Source organism: Furipterus horrens, unplaced genomic scaffold, assembly GCF_987537825.1.
Source record: "Furipterus horrens unplaced genomic scaffold, mFurHor1.1.pri manual_scaffold_8, whole genome shotgun sequence".
NCBI classification, from domain to species: Eukaryota; Metazoa; Chordata; class Mammalia; order Chiroptera; family Furipteridae; genus Furipterus; species Furipterus horrens.
The window spans coordinates 69,503,744-69,523,790 of record NW_028327178.1 but is presented as its reverse complement, the minus strand read 5'-3'; the positions used below and the strand labels follow the sequence as shown (position 1 = coordinate 69,523,790).

At 40.5% G+C, this 20,047-nt stretch overlaps 1 protein-coding gene across 1 annotated transcript in view; it reads left to right on the top strand.

Annotated features, from left to right (window-relative positions):
- Nucleotides 1–20,047, top strand: part of CFAP61 (cilia and flagella associated protein 61) — a 431,546-nt gene that overhangs the window by 397,876 nt on the left and 13,623 nt on the right. Inside the window, exon 26 of the mRNA XM_090285993.1 lies at nt 17,687–17,777. Coding sequence (XP_090142119.1) covers nt 17,687–17,777 — 91 coding nt within the window. The remainder of the gene's footprint in view (nt 1–17,686; nt 17,778–20,047) is intronic.

Here is a 20,047-nt window from a genome sequence, read left to right as displayed (position 1 = left end):
CACAGCAAAGGCCATAAAAAGGGACAAAGGACATTTCATAATATTTAAGGGACCAATACATCAAGAAGACATAACCCTTGTAAACATATTTGCACCCAACATAGGAGCACCCAAATATATAAAGAAAATATTGGAAGACTACAAGAAAGATATCACCAGCAACACACTCATAGTAGGGGACTTTAACACCCCACTGTCAACAATGGACAGATCTTTGAAGCAAATAAACACCAAGGATATTGAGGCATTGAACAACACTCCAGATCAAATGGACTTAGTTGATATATATAGAATTTTTCACCCCAAAGAAGCAAAATATATATTCTTTTCAAGTGTACATGCAACATTTTCAAAGATAGACCACATGGTGGGACACAAAACAAGCCTCAACAAATTCAAGGAAATTGAAATTATATCAAGCAACTTCTCAGATCACAATGGCTTGAAACTAGAAACCAACCTCAAGGAAAAAAAACTCAAAGATATTCAAACTCATGGAGAATAAATAACATGCTATTAAATAATGAATGGGTTAACAATGACATCAAGGAAGAAATCAAGAAGTTTCTGGAAACAATGATAATGAACATACAACAGTCCAAAACCTATGGAACACAGCGAAAGCAGTCCTGAGAGGAAAGTTCATAGCAATACAGGCATACCTAAAAAGGATAGAAGAGTCTCAAATAAAAAATCTAACCCTACAGCTACAAGAACTAGAAGAAGAACAACAAACAAAGCCCAGAGCAAGTAGAAGGAAGGAAATCATCAAGATCAGAGCAGAAGTAAATGACATAGAGACTAAATAAACAATTGAGAAGATAAACAAAAGTAGGAGCTGGTTCTTTGAAAAGATAAACAAAATCGACAAGCCTTTAGGCAGGCTCATCAAAAAAAAAAAAAAAAAAAAAAGAGAGAGAGAGAGAGAGAGAGGACCCACATGAACAAAATCAGAAACAAAAGAGGAGAAATCACAACTGATATCATAGAAATAAAAAGGATTGTAATAAATTATTACAAACAACTGTATGAAGAGGACAAATTTTTCAAAACATATAATCTTCCAAAACTTAATCAAGAAGAAGCAGGAAGTCTGAATAGACTGATAACAAAGACTGAAATTGAAGCAGTAATCAAAAAGCTCCCGGCACACAAAAGCCCTTGACTGGATGGCTTCACAGGCTAATTTTACAAAACATTTAGGGAAGAACTAATCCTACCTTTCTCAAACTATTCCAAAAAATTGAAGAAGAGTGAAGACTCCTAAAATCTTTCTATGAAGCCAGTATTACCATAATTCCAAAACCAGGTCAAGACAACAAAGAAAGAAAACCACAGGCCAATATTGCTGATGAACTTAAATGCTAAAATGCTCAATAAAATATTGGCAAACTGGATCCAGCAACACATTAAAAAGATCATACACTGGGACTTCCGGCCAAGATGGAGGCTTAGATGGACATGCTAGGTCTCCCTCTACAACTAGAGAGGAATACAACTACTTCAAAACAAAGGATAACTAGAAATTCCAGAAAATAAAACTACACGGAAGCCCAACATATGAAGTTACAAACCAGCGGTGCCATTTGGGCAGGTAAGAGTTAAAGAGGGCAAAGCTGTTTGCGGAGCGGCGGGGCGGCAAAAAAGCCCGGAGGCAGTCAAGCCCCTGGCAGTGCGCGACCCCGGCGCTGGGGAAAACAGCCACCGCATCGCCTTGAACAGTGAGGCCCAGGGGGGCGGGAGGACGGATCCCGGTCTCCTGGCTGAATAACTGTGTGAAACATCTTGGACCCCCGCCCCCCAAAGAAAGCACCACAGGGCTGCGAAATAGGTCGCAGACAGGCGCCGGTCGCTGACTTATGACGTGTACACAGGCACTGCCCCCGACAGCCGGCCCAAGAAAACAAAAAGCATCTGTCAAAATGAGGCAGACAACTATAGAAATCCCGGTGACACAGCTCACCAGGCAGCAGATAGAGAACCTGACAGATGAACAGATAAGAAACCTGTCAGAGGCTCAGTTCTGGGCCATTGTTATCAGGTGGCTTACAGAATTCACAAAAGAGCAGGAAAAAGATATGAAAGAAGCGAAAAACATTCATAATGAAAGGAACAAAACCACATACGAGACAGATGGTGAGGAAAAAAAATCCAGAGTTCATTTCAACAAACTGGAATATGGAGAAGGAACAAGAAGTCAACCAATGCAGAAAGAGGAAATGGGAAGCAACAATGAGAGGATCAGAAACCTCTGGGACAGCTATAAAAGGCCCAACATAAGAATCATTGGTTTGCCAGAGAGTGAGGAAGATGAACTAGAACTTGAAAAATTGAGTGAAAATATAATAAAGGAGAACTTCCCAGACTTGGGGAAGGGAATAGACTTGCAGGTCCAGGAAGCAAGGAGAGTTCCCAAGAGACTGGACCCAGGGAGAACCACTCCAAGACACATTATAATCAAAATGTCAAAAATTAAAGATAAAGAGAGAATCTTAAAAGCAGCAAGAGAGAAGAAAAGAATTATGTACAAAGGGGTCCCAATTAGACTATCAGCTGACTTCTCAAGGGAGACCCTACAAGCAAGAAGGGACTGGCAAGAAATATTCAAAGTAATGAAAATCCGAAACCTACAACCACGAATACTCTATCCAGCGAAACTGTCATTCAGAATAGAAGGACAGAGAAAGTGTTTCCAGGACAAAATAAAACTGAAAGAGTTCATTAGATCCAAACCACTGTTATATGAGATGTTAAAGGGACTGGTTTAAAAAACAGAAGCTAGGGAGATGAAACAAAGGCAAACTAAACAGGCAACGAGAGTGGAAAAGGAACTGTGGGTAAGGGAAGCATATTGGGGGGAGGTCAACAGGGAGGGGGAGTGGGGAGAGGGAGGGAGATGATATAGGAATTGGGGATCATGGTAGGAGGGAATGGAATAGACGGAGAGAGGTTGGGAGGAACTGTATGCACAACTAATGGACATAATCTAAAAGGGGGGGACAACTGGAGGGAGGGGGGTCACCGGGTGGAGGGGAGCAGAGGGAAGGGAAATTGGCACAAATGTAATATTTTAATCAATAAAACACATTAAATCTGAAAAAAAAATAAAAAAAATAAAACCTCAGAAAAAAGTATTGAATTATGAAAAAATAAAATAAAAAAAAAAGATCATACACCATGATAAAGTGGGATTTATCCAGGTATGCAAGAATGGTTTAATATTCGCAAATCAATAAATGTAATACACCACATAAACAAAATGAAAGACAAAAATCACATGATCATATCAACAGATGCTGAAAAAGCACTTGATAAAGTACAACACCCATTTATGATGAAAACACTCAGCAAAATGGGAATAGAGGGAGCATACCTCAACATAATAAAGGCCATATATGAGAAAACAGAAGCCAACATCATACTCAATGGACAAAAACTGAAAGCATTTCTCCTGAGATATGGAAAAACAGAAGGATGTCCACTCTTCTCCACTCTTATTCAACAGTCTTGGAAGTTCTAGCCACAGCAATCAGAGAAGAAAAAGGAATAAAAGACATCCAAATTGGAGAAGAGGAAGTAAAACTGTCATTATTTGCATATGACATGATTGTGTACATAGAAACCCTATAGCTTCCATGAAAAAACTACTTGACATAACAAGTGAATTTGGAAAAATAGCAGGGTATGAAGTCAATATTCAGAAATCAAAGGCATTTCTGTACACCAACAATAAAATATCAGAGATAGAAACTAGAAAAAACATCCAATTTACTATAGCAACGAGAAAACTAAAGTACCTAGGAATAAATTTAACCAAAGAGAAAAAATACCTGTACTCGGAAAACTACATAACACTGAAGAAAGAAATTAAGGAAGATACAAATAAGTGGAAGCATATACCATGTTCATGGATGGGAAGAATCAACATCATTAAAATGTCCATTCTACCCAAAGCAATTTATAGATTCAATGCAATCCCTATTAAAATACCAGTGAAATATTTCATAGACCTAGAACAAATACTTCAAAAATTTATATGGAACCAAAAAAGACCCCGAATAGCCACAGCAATCTTGAGACAGAAGAACACATTACAAGGAATCACAATACCTGACATCAAACTATACTACAAAGCCACTGTAATCAAAACAGTTTGGTACTTACATAGAACAGATATATAGATCAATGGAACAGAATACAGAGCCCAGAAATAAACCCCAGTCTTATGGTCAACTAATATTTGACAAAAGGGGAAGGAACTTCAAATGGAGTGAGAAGAGCCTCTTTAACAAATGGTGCTAGGAAAACTGGACAGTGACGTGCAAAATAATGAAACTAGACCACCAACTTACACCACACACCAGAATAAACTCAAGATGGACCAAAGACTTAAATGTAAGACATGACACCATAAAAGTCCTAGAGGAAAACATAAGCAGGAAAATTGCAGATATCCCATGAAGCAATATTTTCACTGATATATCTCCTAAGGCAAGAGAAATAAAGGAAAGAATAAACAAATGGCACTACATTAAACTAAAGAGTTTCTGCTCAGCAAAAGAAAACATCAGCAAGATGAAAAGGGAACCAACCATATGGGAAAACATATTTGCCAATGATACCTCAAAAAAGGGATTGATATCCAAAATATATAAGAACTTATATATCTCAACACCAAGAAGACAGACAACCTAATTAAAAAATGGGCAAAGGACCTGAACAAACACTTCTCCAAAGAGGACATACAAAGGGTCCATAGGCATATGAAAGAATGCTCACATCACTAGCCATCAGAGAGATAGAAATAAAAACCACAATGAGATACCACCTCACACCAGTCAGAATGGCCATCATCAACAAATCAACAAACAACAAGTGCTGCTGAGGATGTGTAGAAACGGGAACCCTACTGCACTGTTGGTGGGAATGCAGACTGGTGCAGCCACTATGGAAAACAGTATGGAATTAGCTAAAAAAACTAAAAATGGAACTGCCATTTGAACCAGCAATTCCATTGCTAATTTTATACCCAAAGAATCCTGAAACCCCAATACAAAAGAACTTAATGCACCCCAATGTTCATAGCAGCACTGTTTACAATAGCTAAGTGCTTGAAACAGTCTAAGTGCCCATCTGTAGATGAGTGGATCAAAAAACTGTGGTACATTTACACAATGGAATACCATGCAGCAGAGAGAAAGAACTCCTACCATTTGCAATAACACGGATGGAACTAGAGAGAATATGCTTATGAAATAAGCCAGGCAATGAAAGAAAAATACCATATGATATCACCTAATACAGGAAACTAATGAAGAACAGAAAAAAATGAGCAAAATTGAACCAGAGGCATGTAAACAAGGAACAGACTAACAGTTACTGGGGGTGGGGTGGGGTGAAGGGGGGGAAAAGAAGGGGGGTAAGTAAGGGAAGGGTTTAGTAAAAGAACTAGAATAAATAACTCATGGGCATGTACACGAGGTGGGTATTGACTGTGGCCGAAGCAGTGGGCTGGGTGGCGGGGGAGCAATGGGGGGAAAAGTGGGACAACTGTAATAAAAAACAATAAATAAATCAAAAATAAAAAAAAGAAAATTAAGAAACAGTTTGTAGTTTATTATTATATCTGCAAAAGCTCAGTAAAAAAACTAAAAACACATTAATTAGAAAAGCCTAGTATTAAAGGGAAGTAGTTCAAACATGTATTGATTAGTTATTGTAAATAAACATATTAAATATGGTGAATATATTCTCTACAAGTGAATAATACTTCTACTAAACACTCTTTCAAAATGTAAAGAGCACTGAGTTTTACCAAAGGAATAATGAAACAGCAAAATATCTTGCTTTCTGGGGTTTGCTAGTTCTTGTGGCCTCAGTCTCATACAAGGTGATCCCACCTGGTTCCTTTGTGTTCCTCCCCCTGGACTTGTGGGGTTTTATATGTGCATATAGACACTTTTTTTTTTCCTTCAGAAAATGGATAGGAAATGGCCATGGCTGTGAGCATGGCTGAGTGGCTGAGTGGCCTAATGCTAGCCGGCACTCTCGCAGCCTAATTAAAGGAAAATGGTCGTGCTTTCTATGAAGAGAAACGCAGAATAAGATGAAGAGGACACAGGAAGGGGAGCTGAAGCCCTAAGAGCTTTCCTTTTTCTACAAAATTAAATGCCATCTCACCTCATACCAAGTGCTGAATTTATATAACAAATCAATGTAAATAGCCAGACAACTTCCACGGCTCTAGATTTATCATACAAATTCAATTAATGCAGCCCCTAATAAGCCAGAAATGTGCCAGGAAGTACCGCAGGTGGAATGAAAGGGCAGATACATGGAGCCAGATAGCCAATTCACCCCTGTGCTCCCGCACAGGGTCCAGGCATCCCTGTAGGGGGCGGCGAAGGGCTGGGCGGTTGTTGTGATTGTGCCTTAACTGCTGAACTTCAATGGATACTCAGTTCTTAAGACTGGCTTGCTCTGGCAAGCCAGGCCAGACATCAGGTCAGAAGAACGTTGGGCCTTGCCCCAGCCCGTTTTCGCTGCAGCTGTTGTGCCTCCCATGCACAAGTGGGTCAACTGGTTGATGTAATTGGCTCACAAGATGAAATCAGTAGGTGAAAAAACTCCATGGATACTTTTAATTTAACTTTAATCAATTCAGACAAAAAAAAAAAAAAAAAGGAAAGAAAAGATGCCTCAATTTTTATTGATTTCCACATAACTCTTTAGTGTGTGACAAAACTCTATGAAGGCCTGTTATGTAGTCCCTCTTACTTTTATTGCAGCTAAAATTAATTGCTGCTATAAAACTGCAGCTAAATTGGTTTATACAAACACCCTTGAATACAGGAAAAGCAGTTCCTGAGGAGGAAAACATTGCAGTTGTGCCAAAGACAGGCTTTATTTCAAAGGCAAACAAAAAGTGTTTATGTTAATAATTTATTTAGTCTCTAATTCATACCAGAAAGAATTTAAGGCAGCTTACACAAGTATATGTAGTAAGATAATTAAGAAAATAAGCAACAGTAATAATAATAATAACACAATACAAATTGAGCCCTTCCTCCTATGCCAAACCTTGTACCTGGAGTGTCTCTTCGAATTTTGCGAGGAACTCAGAGGTGAGGACCATCCTTATCACCCACCATTTTACAGCTCTGAATATGGAGGCTGGCAGAGGTTAAAGCTAATTAGCTCAAGATTACATAAGCTAACAAGTGGCAGAACTAGTAGAAAAAGAAAAAGTCATCAATAAATGGGGAATTAAGGCAAGACAGTAACACGAAGCTCAGCTGAGGTGGAGAGACCATGTGTTCAAACACAGGTCTTCATTTAGTAAACCCAGAGTTGGCTTTGAGTTCCTTCGAGGTCAAAGCAAGGAGGATAATGTTATCAGTGGCTGGATTTGTAAAGTTCATGAGATAAATGTATTCTGTTTTCTAAAGTGAAGCATAGTTTTTCCTGGGCTGTGTCTGAGAATCAGAAAAACAAATGCACAGAAGACCAATGATCCTCTAAGAATAGTGTTTCTGAAATCCAAGACTCGAGTGACAGTGGGGGCAGGCAGTCTGTGCTCTGTCCCCAGCATGAGCTGGCTGCCGACACTGACGCAAGACAACTGTGCTCTGGGATTCTAAGTTCTCACAGGCACGAGCCTGAGAAAAGCTTGGGCTTAGAGAGAGCATGGCCTCCCCAACTCAGGACGGCGGTGCCAGGGCCTGTGTGCTGCTCAGGGTCTCCCTCTGGAAATAGCTCTGGGTCTGTCCAGCTCATAGACAAACAGGCCAGTTCCGGTGGCTTCCGGCAGACTGCAGCCTCCGTTTTCTGAGCAGAGAAAGCTATTCCAGGGAGTGTCTGTCTCCCTACACCTCTGTAGCCAGACAGGGCTCCCAGTGCTCAATAAGACGCCAGGCTTTAAGCAGTGTTAGCTTCCAGGTTTCTGGTACAGTGGGGTAACAGGACAGATGCCACATCTGTAGATCCATGGCTGACCAACAGCAAGAGAGGCTGTTTTCAAGCCATTCAGAAGATGACTGACTTCTACCAGAGATTAACATTTGGTTTTCATGCCAGTGAGCAGTAAACATCCATTGTCTGTTTCTAAATTGTGACAACAAAACCATAGCAGAATTTTATTCAGAGGATACTTATTTTTCTGTTACTTAGCTCTTTAGCAAATAGCAAGTACAACTGTTTATCAAATAACTAGTTGGCTTTGCTTTTGAAATCGTTAATCTTACCTTTCTTGATCTGCCTTGAAGCAATAAATTCAGTAGATAGAGATGCTGACCAAATCAAGGTAGACAGGAAATATTCACAAGTAAACTCCCATTTCAGTCTTCAAGTTTATTTTGTCACAGTGTGTCACTGGCTACATCTGCTCATGTAACATGTGACATCTCTGAGTAAGTTCCACGACCCCAGAAACACATAATTTAATTTCCAAACAAACCTAAGGTTAACTGAAAATACTTATTTGTTCTTATTCTTATTTCTAAAAGTTGTATTGAAATACATGAATTCACTTTCTTTCATGGCAGAATAAAATGACCAGAATGCAGCCTTACTGTGTGAACACAAATTGCTCCTTGTTATTCTCTTTGTTAAAGCCAGCTCAGGCCAGTGTAGGATTCCAAGGGCACTGGGACTTCAAGGTAGCTATCACTTATGGAAAATATTTGTGTGGGTTTTTTCCCAGAATGTTTAATTTGGGGACAGGTTTGAATCTAAAGCGATAGATATTAAGTTCTGGTAACTAACTAAATACATTCTCCCAATTTTTGTAAATTTAAGAAAAGATTTTTGTAAAAAGTCAATGCTGTACAATCTCTTGGGCATCATACCAGACACAACCTCCATTCTCTCCTCTCTAGAAAAAGAATCCTGATTTATAGGATGTTATATTGTACCTAAAATAAATGCTATGATTCCCAGGCTCCCCTGCAGCCAAGGAAGTCATGTGACCAATCTTTGGCCAGTAAGATATAAGTAAAGTGTTATATGAGACTTTCAGGAATTCTCCCTAAAGGAGAGGGGAAGGGCCCTCTTTTTCCCTTTCTCCATCCAAGACATGCATGTGATGACTGAAGCTCAGCAGTCATTTGTCTGCATGAGCCCAAAGCCTGATCCTAGACACCACACCTGGACTTTCTTTATATAAAAGAAAACTACACCTATGCCTTTTAAAAGCCACTGTTATTTTGAAATTTTCTGTAACAACAATCAAACCTGATCTTAGCTAATGCAGAGGGTACCAAGTAATCTGGAGATGATTCAGAAAGTTGCTAGCAAGGCTAAGGAATGAGCATAAGGAAGTGAGATTTGGTTGTAGAGTTGTTAGAGTATGAACTTACAGGTCACACAAAATTATGGTTAAGATCCAGTTAAGCTACTTGTTAGTTATGTAACCTTGGGCAAGTCATTTAACTTTTCTGAATCTGTCGCCTCATCTGTAAATTGAGCCAGCCAGTCCCACTTTAGAGAACTGGAATTAGGATGAAGTGAGATAATGTACAGAAATTATTTAGCATGGTGTCTGTGGATTTGTGTCCCCAGATGAATACATCAGTGACTCCAGCATCAAAGAAAAAATGAGTCCCAAGTCCTAGTCAGGTAGCTAAGTTGGTTAGAGCGTAGTCCCCATGCACCAAAGTTGTGGGTCAAATTCCCAGTCAGGGCACACACAAGAACCAACCAATGAATGCATAAATAAGTGGAACAACGTATCAACGATTCTCTCTCTTCTTCTCTTTCAAATCAGTAAATAAAATATTAAAAAATAAAGTATATAATTTATTTTTTTAAAACATGTCTCAGAGTGTAGTAAGCATCCACCAAGTGGTAGGCCAGATTCCTTAGGCTGTAGAGTCACACATTTAATTATGGCATAGTTTCAATAAGAATAAGAAAAAAATGTAGCAGGCACATTAAATCCATGACTTCACAGATATTATTGTTTAGGACAAGACAGAAGTAGTTATTTAAATTAAAAAACAAAAAACAGAAGAAAATGTTCGAAGTAATCAATAATGTAGTCCTTGAAAAAACTGAAGGATTCCCAAGGTAACTGAAGTTTGGCAAACATGAGCCCAAGAGAAGAGGGCTTAGGAATGCAGTGACAGAAAGGACAAAGAACTGAGGTCAATTAGGCCACAATTTCATTCTCTCTGAGTCATGCTCTCGCCTCAGCCTTGCCAAAGTGTACCCCTTGCAGCCTTTTGTTGCTGTCCTGGTGTAAGTTTTTCTAACACTTCTACCCTTCATGTGTGCACTTTTGGGGTGGTTTCTTCCGTGCTGGCAAAGTGCCACATAATGGTTTAATGGCAGAGAATGGCCTTCTAGGTTTCCCCCTTCCTTGCCATTTTGTCACCGAAATCAGAAGCTCTAGAAGACACCTGGGACAAAGAAAAGTCCTTATGGATAGACAAAGGGGAAGGAAAGAGTATTATTCATTGAGGGGTACACTGAGCAGCAGAAAACAGAATCAAAGGAAAGTGGGCCTTGAGAATAAACAAACAGCGTTTTGAAATGCCTCACTGAACCTGTCAGGATGGAGGGAGGGATGGATACATGGACAGGTGAATGGATGGAAGGAGAAAGGAAGATAGGATATAACATATGCGTTCTTAACACAGATACCAGCAAGAAGAAGGGGATATGGGGCAGGTGGCTCCAGAAAACATGTTTATAAACCTGCCTCTATCTCACTCAAGTCCTTTAACTGGGCTTGGCATACCCAGATGTCCACTGTGGCCTGTGTAGGCTGGGACATGACAATGATTGCTGTCACACAACAATGAGGACCCAGCATTGCCAAATGTGATTTTTTAAAGAAAGGTCAGAAATCCAATTTCTGAATGTTGCTCAAGCCAAAGCAAACATGTCTTTAGGTGATGCCTGGTCCCTTGATTACATACCATGTTTGTCACTTCCTACCTTCTGTGTATTAGAATGTAAATGGGAGAGAGGTTGTAGCAGCCAAGCTCCAGCCCATGGTACCATAAGGTTGAGACTCCCCATTAAGCATAATCTACAACCGGGCATTACAGGAGAATTGTCTGTCCTCTGGTGTGAATCTAAGATGCTGTCAGTACAAGAAAGGGCATGTACAGTGAGAACCTCTTTCTCAGAGGAAAGCCTGCAGGCCACCCAGCTGCAGTCCCCACCAGAAGAACAGACAACTCTTAGGGGAGTTTCCAACTCTAGCAAACCTCCGTGCAGATGTGAGTGGCAGCTGGGATCCTCCTGATGAGTCTAAAAGCAAAAACTAACTTTTATCACACCAGAAGAAAACTACAATACTTTTCATTTAAAACAAAAAGATCTTGGAGAAACATGTTTCTCTTCTCTACCACCGACCTCCCTTTTCCTAATAGTTGAGTAGTTTAGCAATTTCCAGTTGAACTATTTGGATGCTGGGAATGCAGCCTTACTCCTCTTTTTCTACTGAACTGCCAGAGGGTCATGCCTTGGAGTTAAGATCCAGTATTTGAAAAAACGATGCCCTTCACCCACTTTTCTTTTCCCTTAGATATACTGTACTTTTTCTGAGGCCAGTGAGTGCAGCTTCTTTCAGTGGGTCTTATTGATTTGTTTTCCTCCGCCTTCAGAATGACCAATGGCTAAGCTGGTTACCAGATGCCCTCCCAGACTGTATGATTTTGTCGATAAAATAGACTGAATGACCAGATGAGAATGAGCTCTGCAGAAATCTGATCAATTGCTTAATGATTAAACCATATCGATCAGAAATGGTTAATTCAGTTCCATTTCCTGGAGCTTCTAAGAAAAGTATATTATGGCAAAAGTGGTGAAGAATTTAAGTCCTCCCAAATAAACCAGGCCAGCCATTGACAAAATTGACAGAGACCATAATGTCTTCTGTTTGTGCCCTGGAGAATTTGGGTAAACTTTTTCTCACAGCTGTGTAGAAATGATTTTTGTGATGTTAACACTCAAATCTACACAGCCACTTAGAAATCTCACTGTTGCTTTGTTCTTACCTGACATTCTCTCCTGAAGTTTTCTAGGTGACCAGCTATGTAGGCTACTTAGTGGCAGTGGTTAGTATTCCCCTTTGAATATTAATTAGGAAAGAAATTAATATTTTCTAGTGTCTTTAAAATTTACAATATTCATGAAAATATAAATTTTCTGAAAGCTCCTCCCTAATGCTGATCATTCATAGCACTTGCTGCCATTAATGCAGACCTGCCCCGGCCTTGGCAAGGACTTCAGCTGTTCCTCTTCTTTCTACAGAGAAGAAAAGAAACCAAAGCACAGAAGTCATTCAGTTTGAGAGGGAAAAAAAACCAAAGCTAAAACTTTTCTTATAATAAAATTTCTAAAACCTTTATATCAAAAGGAGATAATCTAATTTGATTAATATTGTAATCAATTGCAAAATGAATTTGGTTAAATTCAGAATTTTTCTAATTTTAATAATGAAGGCTGCCTTGTTTCTAGGATGATTGAGAGGAAGCACAGAGGAGTCCTTCCCACTCTAAACCCCTCTCACCCACCGTAAGCTGGGTTACTGCAGTTGTTGCCAAAGCTCTCTGTGGATAGGAGGGAGAGCAGCCAAGTCTGGTCCCTGCACTCACCTGCAGGTCTTTTCAGGAGCGTGGGCCCCACCCTCTGTCTCAAAAGGACCAGCCCTGTGCTGTATGCTATGGGGACCCAGAGTGCACAATGTGTAAGAGAAAAGGTGTGCCCCAAGTTAACTTTCCTGCAAGGACAGGAAAGTGCCTCTTGCACTGAAAATGGTGCAGAGAAAGTGAGTGGAAGTCCTCAGCCAGGAGTTAGCTTCAAGGAGGTTTGTGTTGGACTTGAACAATGGGTGGCCCTGGGGAAGATGAAAACTTGGAAAAGGGTCCTTTGGGCTGCACAAGCTGCAGAAAGAGCAGGGGGCAAAGTATTTGGAGGGACAGGAGGGGAGACTCTTAAACCCTCCACAGTGGGAGATAGCAAAGGGAGCGGCAGGTGGTCAGGGTGCAGATCTGGAATAGGGAGAAGTCTGAGCTACAAATAGACTCAGGGTGGGCCCTGATGCGGCCCCAGTCAGCACCCCAGTCCCAGACCCAGCGAAGAAGTGGGATGTCTGCAAACCCACAGCTACTGTGGAAAGGGAGTTGACCATGGATTTCTAGAATTCCACTTCCTGCATCGCTGAAGTGGCCAGTGTAGGAAATGCTCAGCGCAGTGCCCTTTGCCATCAAGACTGGTGTTGTCTGCCCCATGCAGAACTGAAAAAGAAATATAATGCAAGCCCGTTTTTTAAAATAATAGGATTAAATTTGCCTACTGTTGAATAAAATACATTGGCACCTACTGAAAGGAGCCAGTCCTCATTGCCCTGCTGTTGGGACGCCTCGCACACCTAAGAGGTGCTGTCTGATGAACGCACCAGATGCAGCTTCCTCCTTTTCCAGAACGAATCTGGTTCTGAAATTCCCAGTGAACAAACCTCACCCCAGCTTCACACATGTGTTTGGTTTGGTAACTAAAGCACATGGCTTTTGGGTAAGTAAATTATAATGCCTACATTTTAAAATGTTCCCTAAAATTGTAGTCCCCTGCACATTATAGAAAATAGAAATTCAAATATCTTTCATCCTAAACTGATCCCTGAATCCAGCATCTTAGAAAACCAAAGTCTCAAGCCACATGGCTATTGGTCTCAGGGGCTGCCACCAAGTTCAAAAGGCATATTGTTTTTTGGGGGGGTGGGGGGGCGCAGGGGGGAATACTACTTCATTTCTCAGGGAAATACTGGAAAAACTATAAGGTTATTAAAATATTTTATAAAATTTTTACATATCCCCCTACTCTCTAATAAAAGTCAGTTTTCTAAATTGTTAATTCTCCCGGGGTTCAGAGGGAGGAAGGGAGGCACAAGAGATTTTTAGGAAAGTGAAATTCTTCTGTATGATCCTGTAGTGGTGGGTACATAACATGATGCTTCTGTCAGAACCCCTGGAATATGCAACCCAATAAATGAATTTCAGTGTAAACTGCATACTGTAGTTAAGAACACTGTTATTGATATTGGTTAATGAATTATATATAATAAATGTGCCACACTAGTGCAAAGTGCTGGAAAACTGAGGGAAAGGGAAGTACGTGGGAACTCTTCACTGCTCTGAAAATAAAATCTATTAATTTTTTTAAAAAGTTAATTTTCCTGAAGCAAGCAAGGTCTCAGGGAGCATGAAAGTGAGTGAATTATAGACAGAGGCCAGGCTTCTTGGGGGCTGTGAGTGGTGAATGACCAAGGGCCACAGCCTGGCAAGGGCATCCCTATCACAGTGGCGGCCCAAGATCATCCAGTGAGCCCTTTAAAAATTACTACCAAAATAAGCAGTTTCTGTGAGAACCAGAGAAGGACCTTGCAAGTAAGATTCTTCACTAGGTAGGTTTTTGGTACAATTTTATTTTCTTAATCAGAAGAAATGACTCCTTTTCAACTGTACCCACAACATTTTACATCTAACAACTGCCCTACATTTTAGCAGCTACTTCACTTTATTTATTAGCAGCGACTTCACTTTATACGTATTTAAGTTGATCTGTGGGGCCATTTGTGAGCAATCCGATGTTGCGGACAGATGTGCAGAAGCTGCTTTCTAGGTGGGGCAGTAACCTACACACTCCTCTTGATGGTGCACCACCTTTCCCAGGTGTCGGAACACTGCATCTATCATTTCTTGACCCTATGGAAATCGTCTCTAGGGAACCACCACTAACACTGCAATACAGGTGAAAACAAGTTTTCAGAAGTCCATTTGTTGGTTTGGTTTCAAGGATGTTACTGCATTATTACTCTGTTTTAATGGAACCCAAGAGTCCTTTCTTGAGAGACAAATAAAATAAAACCCAAATAGAGCTCTATAATCCTCTTTCTATTTTATAAATAAAAAATGGCTGCCGCTGACAAATTCCAGGAATATTGGTAGCACTTGGCTACAGAAATTGTGATCTTCTAGACAAGGGTCCCAAAATGATTTTCCAGAGGGAGCAGTTGGGGGGAGTGTGAAAGGAACACAATTTTAGGTCTGCTAAGCCACTATGCAAGCCATTCAACATCCTGTGATGAGAATAGGGATTGTCAAAGACCAAAGTGCCATTTCTTCTGGATTCTGGTGTAAGAGACCATGGAGAGTTTCAAAGCTAGCAAAAGAAAAGAATGTGCAATACATCCAGCTTCCTCATCCCCTTCCCTGCCCCCAAGCACTGTGCAGATACACTTAGCAGTTATATTGATATTTTCAGAGGATTAAGAACCACTTACTTCTCCAGCTTTCTGTGTTTGGCTTTGTGAATGGAGGCTATGCAAATGTGGGCACTGGATGGTGGGCCAGAGCTCGGGTTAGACAGCAGTGTGACCCTAAGGGAAGTGGGGTTTCCCCAGAACTCTCTCGTTTTAACAGACAATGAAGAGGTGAGAGTTCTGAAGGCAATAGGCAGAAAGCCACCTGAACAGCACCTGGATTGTTTGTTGCAATAGAGCCGGACTAGACGAGAAAAGCAAAGAGACATAGCTTATGCCACTTGAAGGATGTGGCTCGACCACCTAAAGAAGAGGGTAGGAACTCCTGATGGTGCATGGAACCGCTCAGTGGGGAATCTCAGTAACTGAGAAAAGATAGCAACAAATTTAAAAGGGCCCATTAGTTTCTAATTTAGGACTTATGGTAGTTTCAGGATTTGCACATCCACAATTCCCTGAAGCTTCTCTAGAAACTCTTTAGACCTAAGAGGCAGGGATCATCCTGGCAAAACTGTGCTTAAGTGTCTGGACTTCAGCTATTATTGATACTTTGGTCTAAGAAGCTATCATCTGAAATGGGTCAAAACATCACCCTACTGAGCTGATCCCTCCTGAGGAGGCCATCCCTGCACCAATGTCTTTATTCCAGGAATTAATCCTTAAACTCTGCTTTCATACACAGCTTACCCACTGTTTCCATTGAGTTTCCCATCTTAGGGTATTTTGTAGAGTTTTTTCACCTATTTATTTGGCACAATTTTATTCTATATCAATGAAAGACCCATTAAGGCCAAGTATATAGAGTACATATAGTGCAATATGCATTCATTCATTCATTCTTCATTTCATGAACATATATAGGATGCCTGTTGCAGGCAAATGCTGAGCTAGATGGCCATGGAGCAATTATACAACAGATCTGACTATACCCTGCCTCTAGGAGCATCCTTCCTGCCCATCAGCTTCCTGAGTTCATCTCCTACCACTCCCCCTTTTTTTATAACCATCCAACGTCCCTAAGTGGTGTGGGCACACTGCTTGCACCTGCTGTTCCCCCTCTCCAGAAGCCTCGTACCCCAATCTCCATCTGGCTCACCCTCTCCCTTCCCTCAGGTATTTACTCACCAAGTCCCTGTCTTAGGTGACTTAGCCTTTCTTTGGCCTCCTCCTGCCCTTTCTAGATTTATGTTTTCTCCTAATCAGTTCTCATTTTCTAACATTCTATATATTTACCTACTTGTTGCTTTAATATAAGGGGTGTTTGTCTGTTTTGGTCCCTGCTGTTTCCCCAGGACCCAGAACAATGCTGAGCACATGATGGGGGTGGGGTAAATATCAGTGGAATTAGTAGTTGGATGAGTATATGACCTGAACAACAAAGTAGTTAATTGAGTAGGAAATTGGGTCATGTTCCGGTCAAGTGAATAGGTGGTAGGCAATAAATGATATAGCTGAATGCATACTAATCATAGCTCAGACTTTTGTCATTAGATTTGTCTTTTAATGCCTCAGTAGTCCCTGGGACTCATTAGCTCCTTCCCCAAGAATTAACTTTAAGCCTCAGAAAACAGAAAATGCCCATCGGCATGGGTGCCAGCTTTTTCTTCCCCTGCACACACACATAACATCCATTAACAGTAATAGAAATGACAGACTCACGTACAGCAAGAGTGAAGCCCATGTAATCGATATGTCTCCAAACCTGAAGAAGTGAAGTGTCCTGTTCCAAGACACTTAGCATTAAAATAAAGTACAAGTTTAATAACTGTTCTTGGTTATTCCAAAAATTCATCCAATCTTTAGCAATTATCTCTAAATAAAGGATGGCCATATTGTTTGTTCTCCATGAAAGAAAGCATTTATTCAAACAGTTTTCAGTGAAAAGTTAGCAAATATAAACACTGAAAGAGCTGCTTTCCGAAAGGAGATTCAATTAAGCATCCGTGCAATTGTATGAAGACCATGTTGCAATATGAAGGAGGCCTGGTTTTCTGGTCATTATTAATCCAGAAACCTTAATTATGAACAACATTTGTGTTATTGTCTACCCAAATTTAATTTGTTTATGCAGCAGTTCAGTTAATCCTGCAATCTGTTCTCAAACGAGGGTAGATAATGGAGACACCGTTCTTTACAAGTCTTCAGGCTTTTAAATGCTGATAAAATCAGGATTCTTCACTGGGTCTTGCCCCAGCTCTGAATTAAACCACTTTAAATGTAATTATGGAACCTGGCCTTACATCAGGAACATCCATTTAAGAAATTGATTGGCCAGGCTATCCACAAGGCATTTTATGAGCAAACGATTGCAGTGGGGCCAGGACTGTAATTTATAAAGGCAAAAAAGCAGGTAAATACTTTATTAGTGGTAATGAGAGGGTTTCCAGCTAACTGAATCTTTTCTTTCCTCACTAGCTTCTTCACAGAGCCCTGGTGTACAGCCCTCTTTCATGATCGTTTTATTGATCTCAGGAAAGAGTTACGCCAAATCTTAACCTCTAAAGAGGTAAGAGTGATTAATGGATATCTGGGTTATTCCTTGCAAATTATAAACAGTTTATAGTTGTTGATCATTTAGACTTTTCCCTACATCCCCACTTTATGGTTTTACTTTTAAAACTAACTGTACTTCATATAAACAAACTACAGAGTATGTAAACATGGACAGTGATATTCAGGGAGAGTGGGTTATTTAAATCCTTTTATGAGCGGAAAATTTCTTTTTCCTTTTTACAAATAATTGTATTTTCATTATCAGCTAACAGTGTTGGTGAAAGTTGGTCATGAATCATATCTGCTTGTCCTCAAGGATGAATTTGCATTCCTTTAGTTTCCAACCAGCCATTTACTAAACAGTTGTGTGCATGTGTTGTTTGAACATGTAAAGAGAATTCATCAGGTGTCCAAACACACTTCTTTTTAACTGAAACTTCTTTTTCAAAGCAGTACAGAATGAACTGGAAGTTAGGCTACACATCCCAAAGCCTCCATGTTCAGCAAGAAATTTGACTCTACAATACTAAAATATTTGTGAAACTTTAAATTATTTCTTTCAGCACTAGAGTCCTTACCAGAGTTGGGTAAAGTTAACATCTGTGCTCAAAAAGTGGTCAAATATCCATCATAGATTGTCCCTTGCTTCACTCATACATGGGCTGAAGCACAACTGAGCTTCCACCTCATTTTTCTGTCTAAATGGGCAAATCTCATGTCTCTCTTGTCATCCTAACAAGAACCTTCTCAGGTGGGTGGAGGGACTGTTATCTGCACTTTAGCAATAAGAAAGCTAAAGCTGGAAGATTTTAAGTGACCAGATATGGGTAACACAGCTAGTCAGTAGTCAGTAAGCTTCAAACTCAAAGATCTCTCACTCCAAAGACGGGTACACAGGCAGTGAGACACAAGGGGCCCAGCTGTGTGGCTTGGTATCTTCTCTTCATTGCCCACTCCACCTAACCCCTGCTTCTCAGTTTTATTCCTGGGATCGAAGCTAGGAAGTTGAAATAATTTTACTAATCTGAAGTAGATTCAAATTGAGAAAAATAGGTTTAAAATTTAAATCAAACTTGATTGTCTTTAGGATCGTACATTGAACCTGGCAGGTAAATGTACATGAGAGAAGTAGAGGAGACTGTGGCTATATGACAAACAGTTCCCACCACTTCATCCTGAGGCTGTCAGGAAGTCAGGTCCAGTTGAAATATGACTCCAAATTGAAAGCCCGGTGTTGACTGAACTCTATTTAATCACTCAGATACTCCCCTGCCTCTCAAAATGAAATCTGCAGCTCACTGCTGACTCATAGTAAAGATTCATTCATATTCTAGTTACCCCATCAAAACTTTGCCCAAATTCTCTAAAGCCAAGATCTGAGCTTCCCTGGTAATATTTTGCACAGGCCCAAGGGGTTCTATGTGTCAAGCTTAAAAAGAGAAGCTTTACCTTCATTTTTCCAAGTAAACTGTCAAGCCCAGTAACTTACTTTTCATGGCATTCACTGAGAACTGTCAGCCTTTACCAATGAACAGACATTTTCTGTGGGTCAGTTTACCATAAATGAACAGCATGGAAAGCACTCTCTTTCAGTAGATCAGAAGTGACCATGGACATCTGTGGAAGAGACACTAAGGGCTCCCCAGCCATTCCTATGGCTTGTTTATACTTCCAGAAAATTAAACTGTAAGAAAAGAGTCACTAAGATAACCACTAAGATGCAGCAAGCTGAGAAGCAGAGGTTTATTGGGGAAATTAGCTAGCAGGGAGACCTGCCATGTGTGGTCAGGACTCCGCCTTTCTAGGGGAGAAAAGGATTGCTTTTATAGGGGGAGAGTGAAGAGGGGGATTTTTTTGTGAGCCCTGTCAGCCATTTGGCATTCTGGCAGCTGCGGGTGTAACATGTGGATCAAAACAGGACGTGGTTTCAGCTTGATGCATCCTGTCATTTCACAGACAACTGCAGGCGGGGTAAGGGGCCATGGGGCCTCAAGGTCTGGGGATGTCATTCCAGCTTTTTTGTTTTAATAAAAGGAGGTGAGGGGTAGGGTGTTCTTTAGGGCAGCAGGGCGATTTTTGTGTGGCAGAGACAGGATGGAAAAAGGGTCGTCAAATCTCTCTTCTGTAAGAACTTCCTGCAGAGTTAGGGCAATGGGAGGGCATTGATTGCTAGCTTGGGATCGTTTTCTGCCATGGGTTGAATCTGAAAGATCTTAGTAAGAGTACGTTATGGACAGTAGAGGTTGTCGTGGACTGGACCATTTTTTGAATAAAGGTAACTAG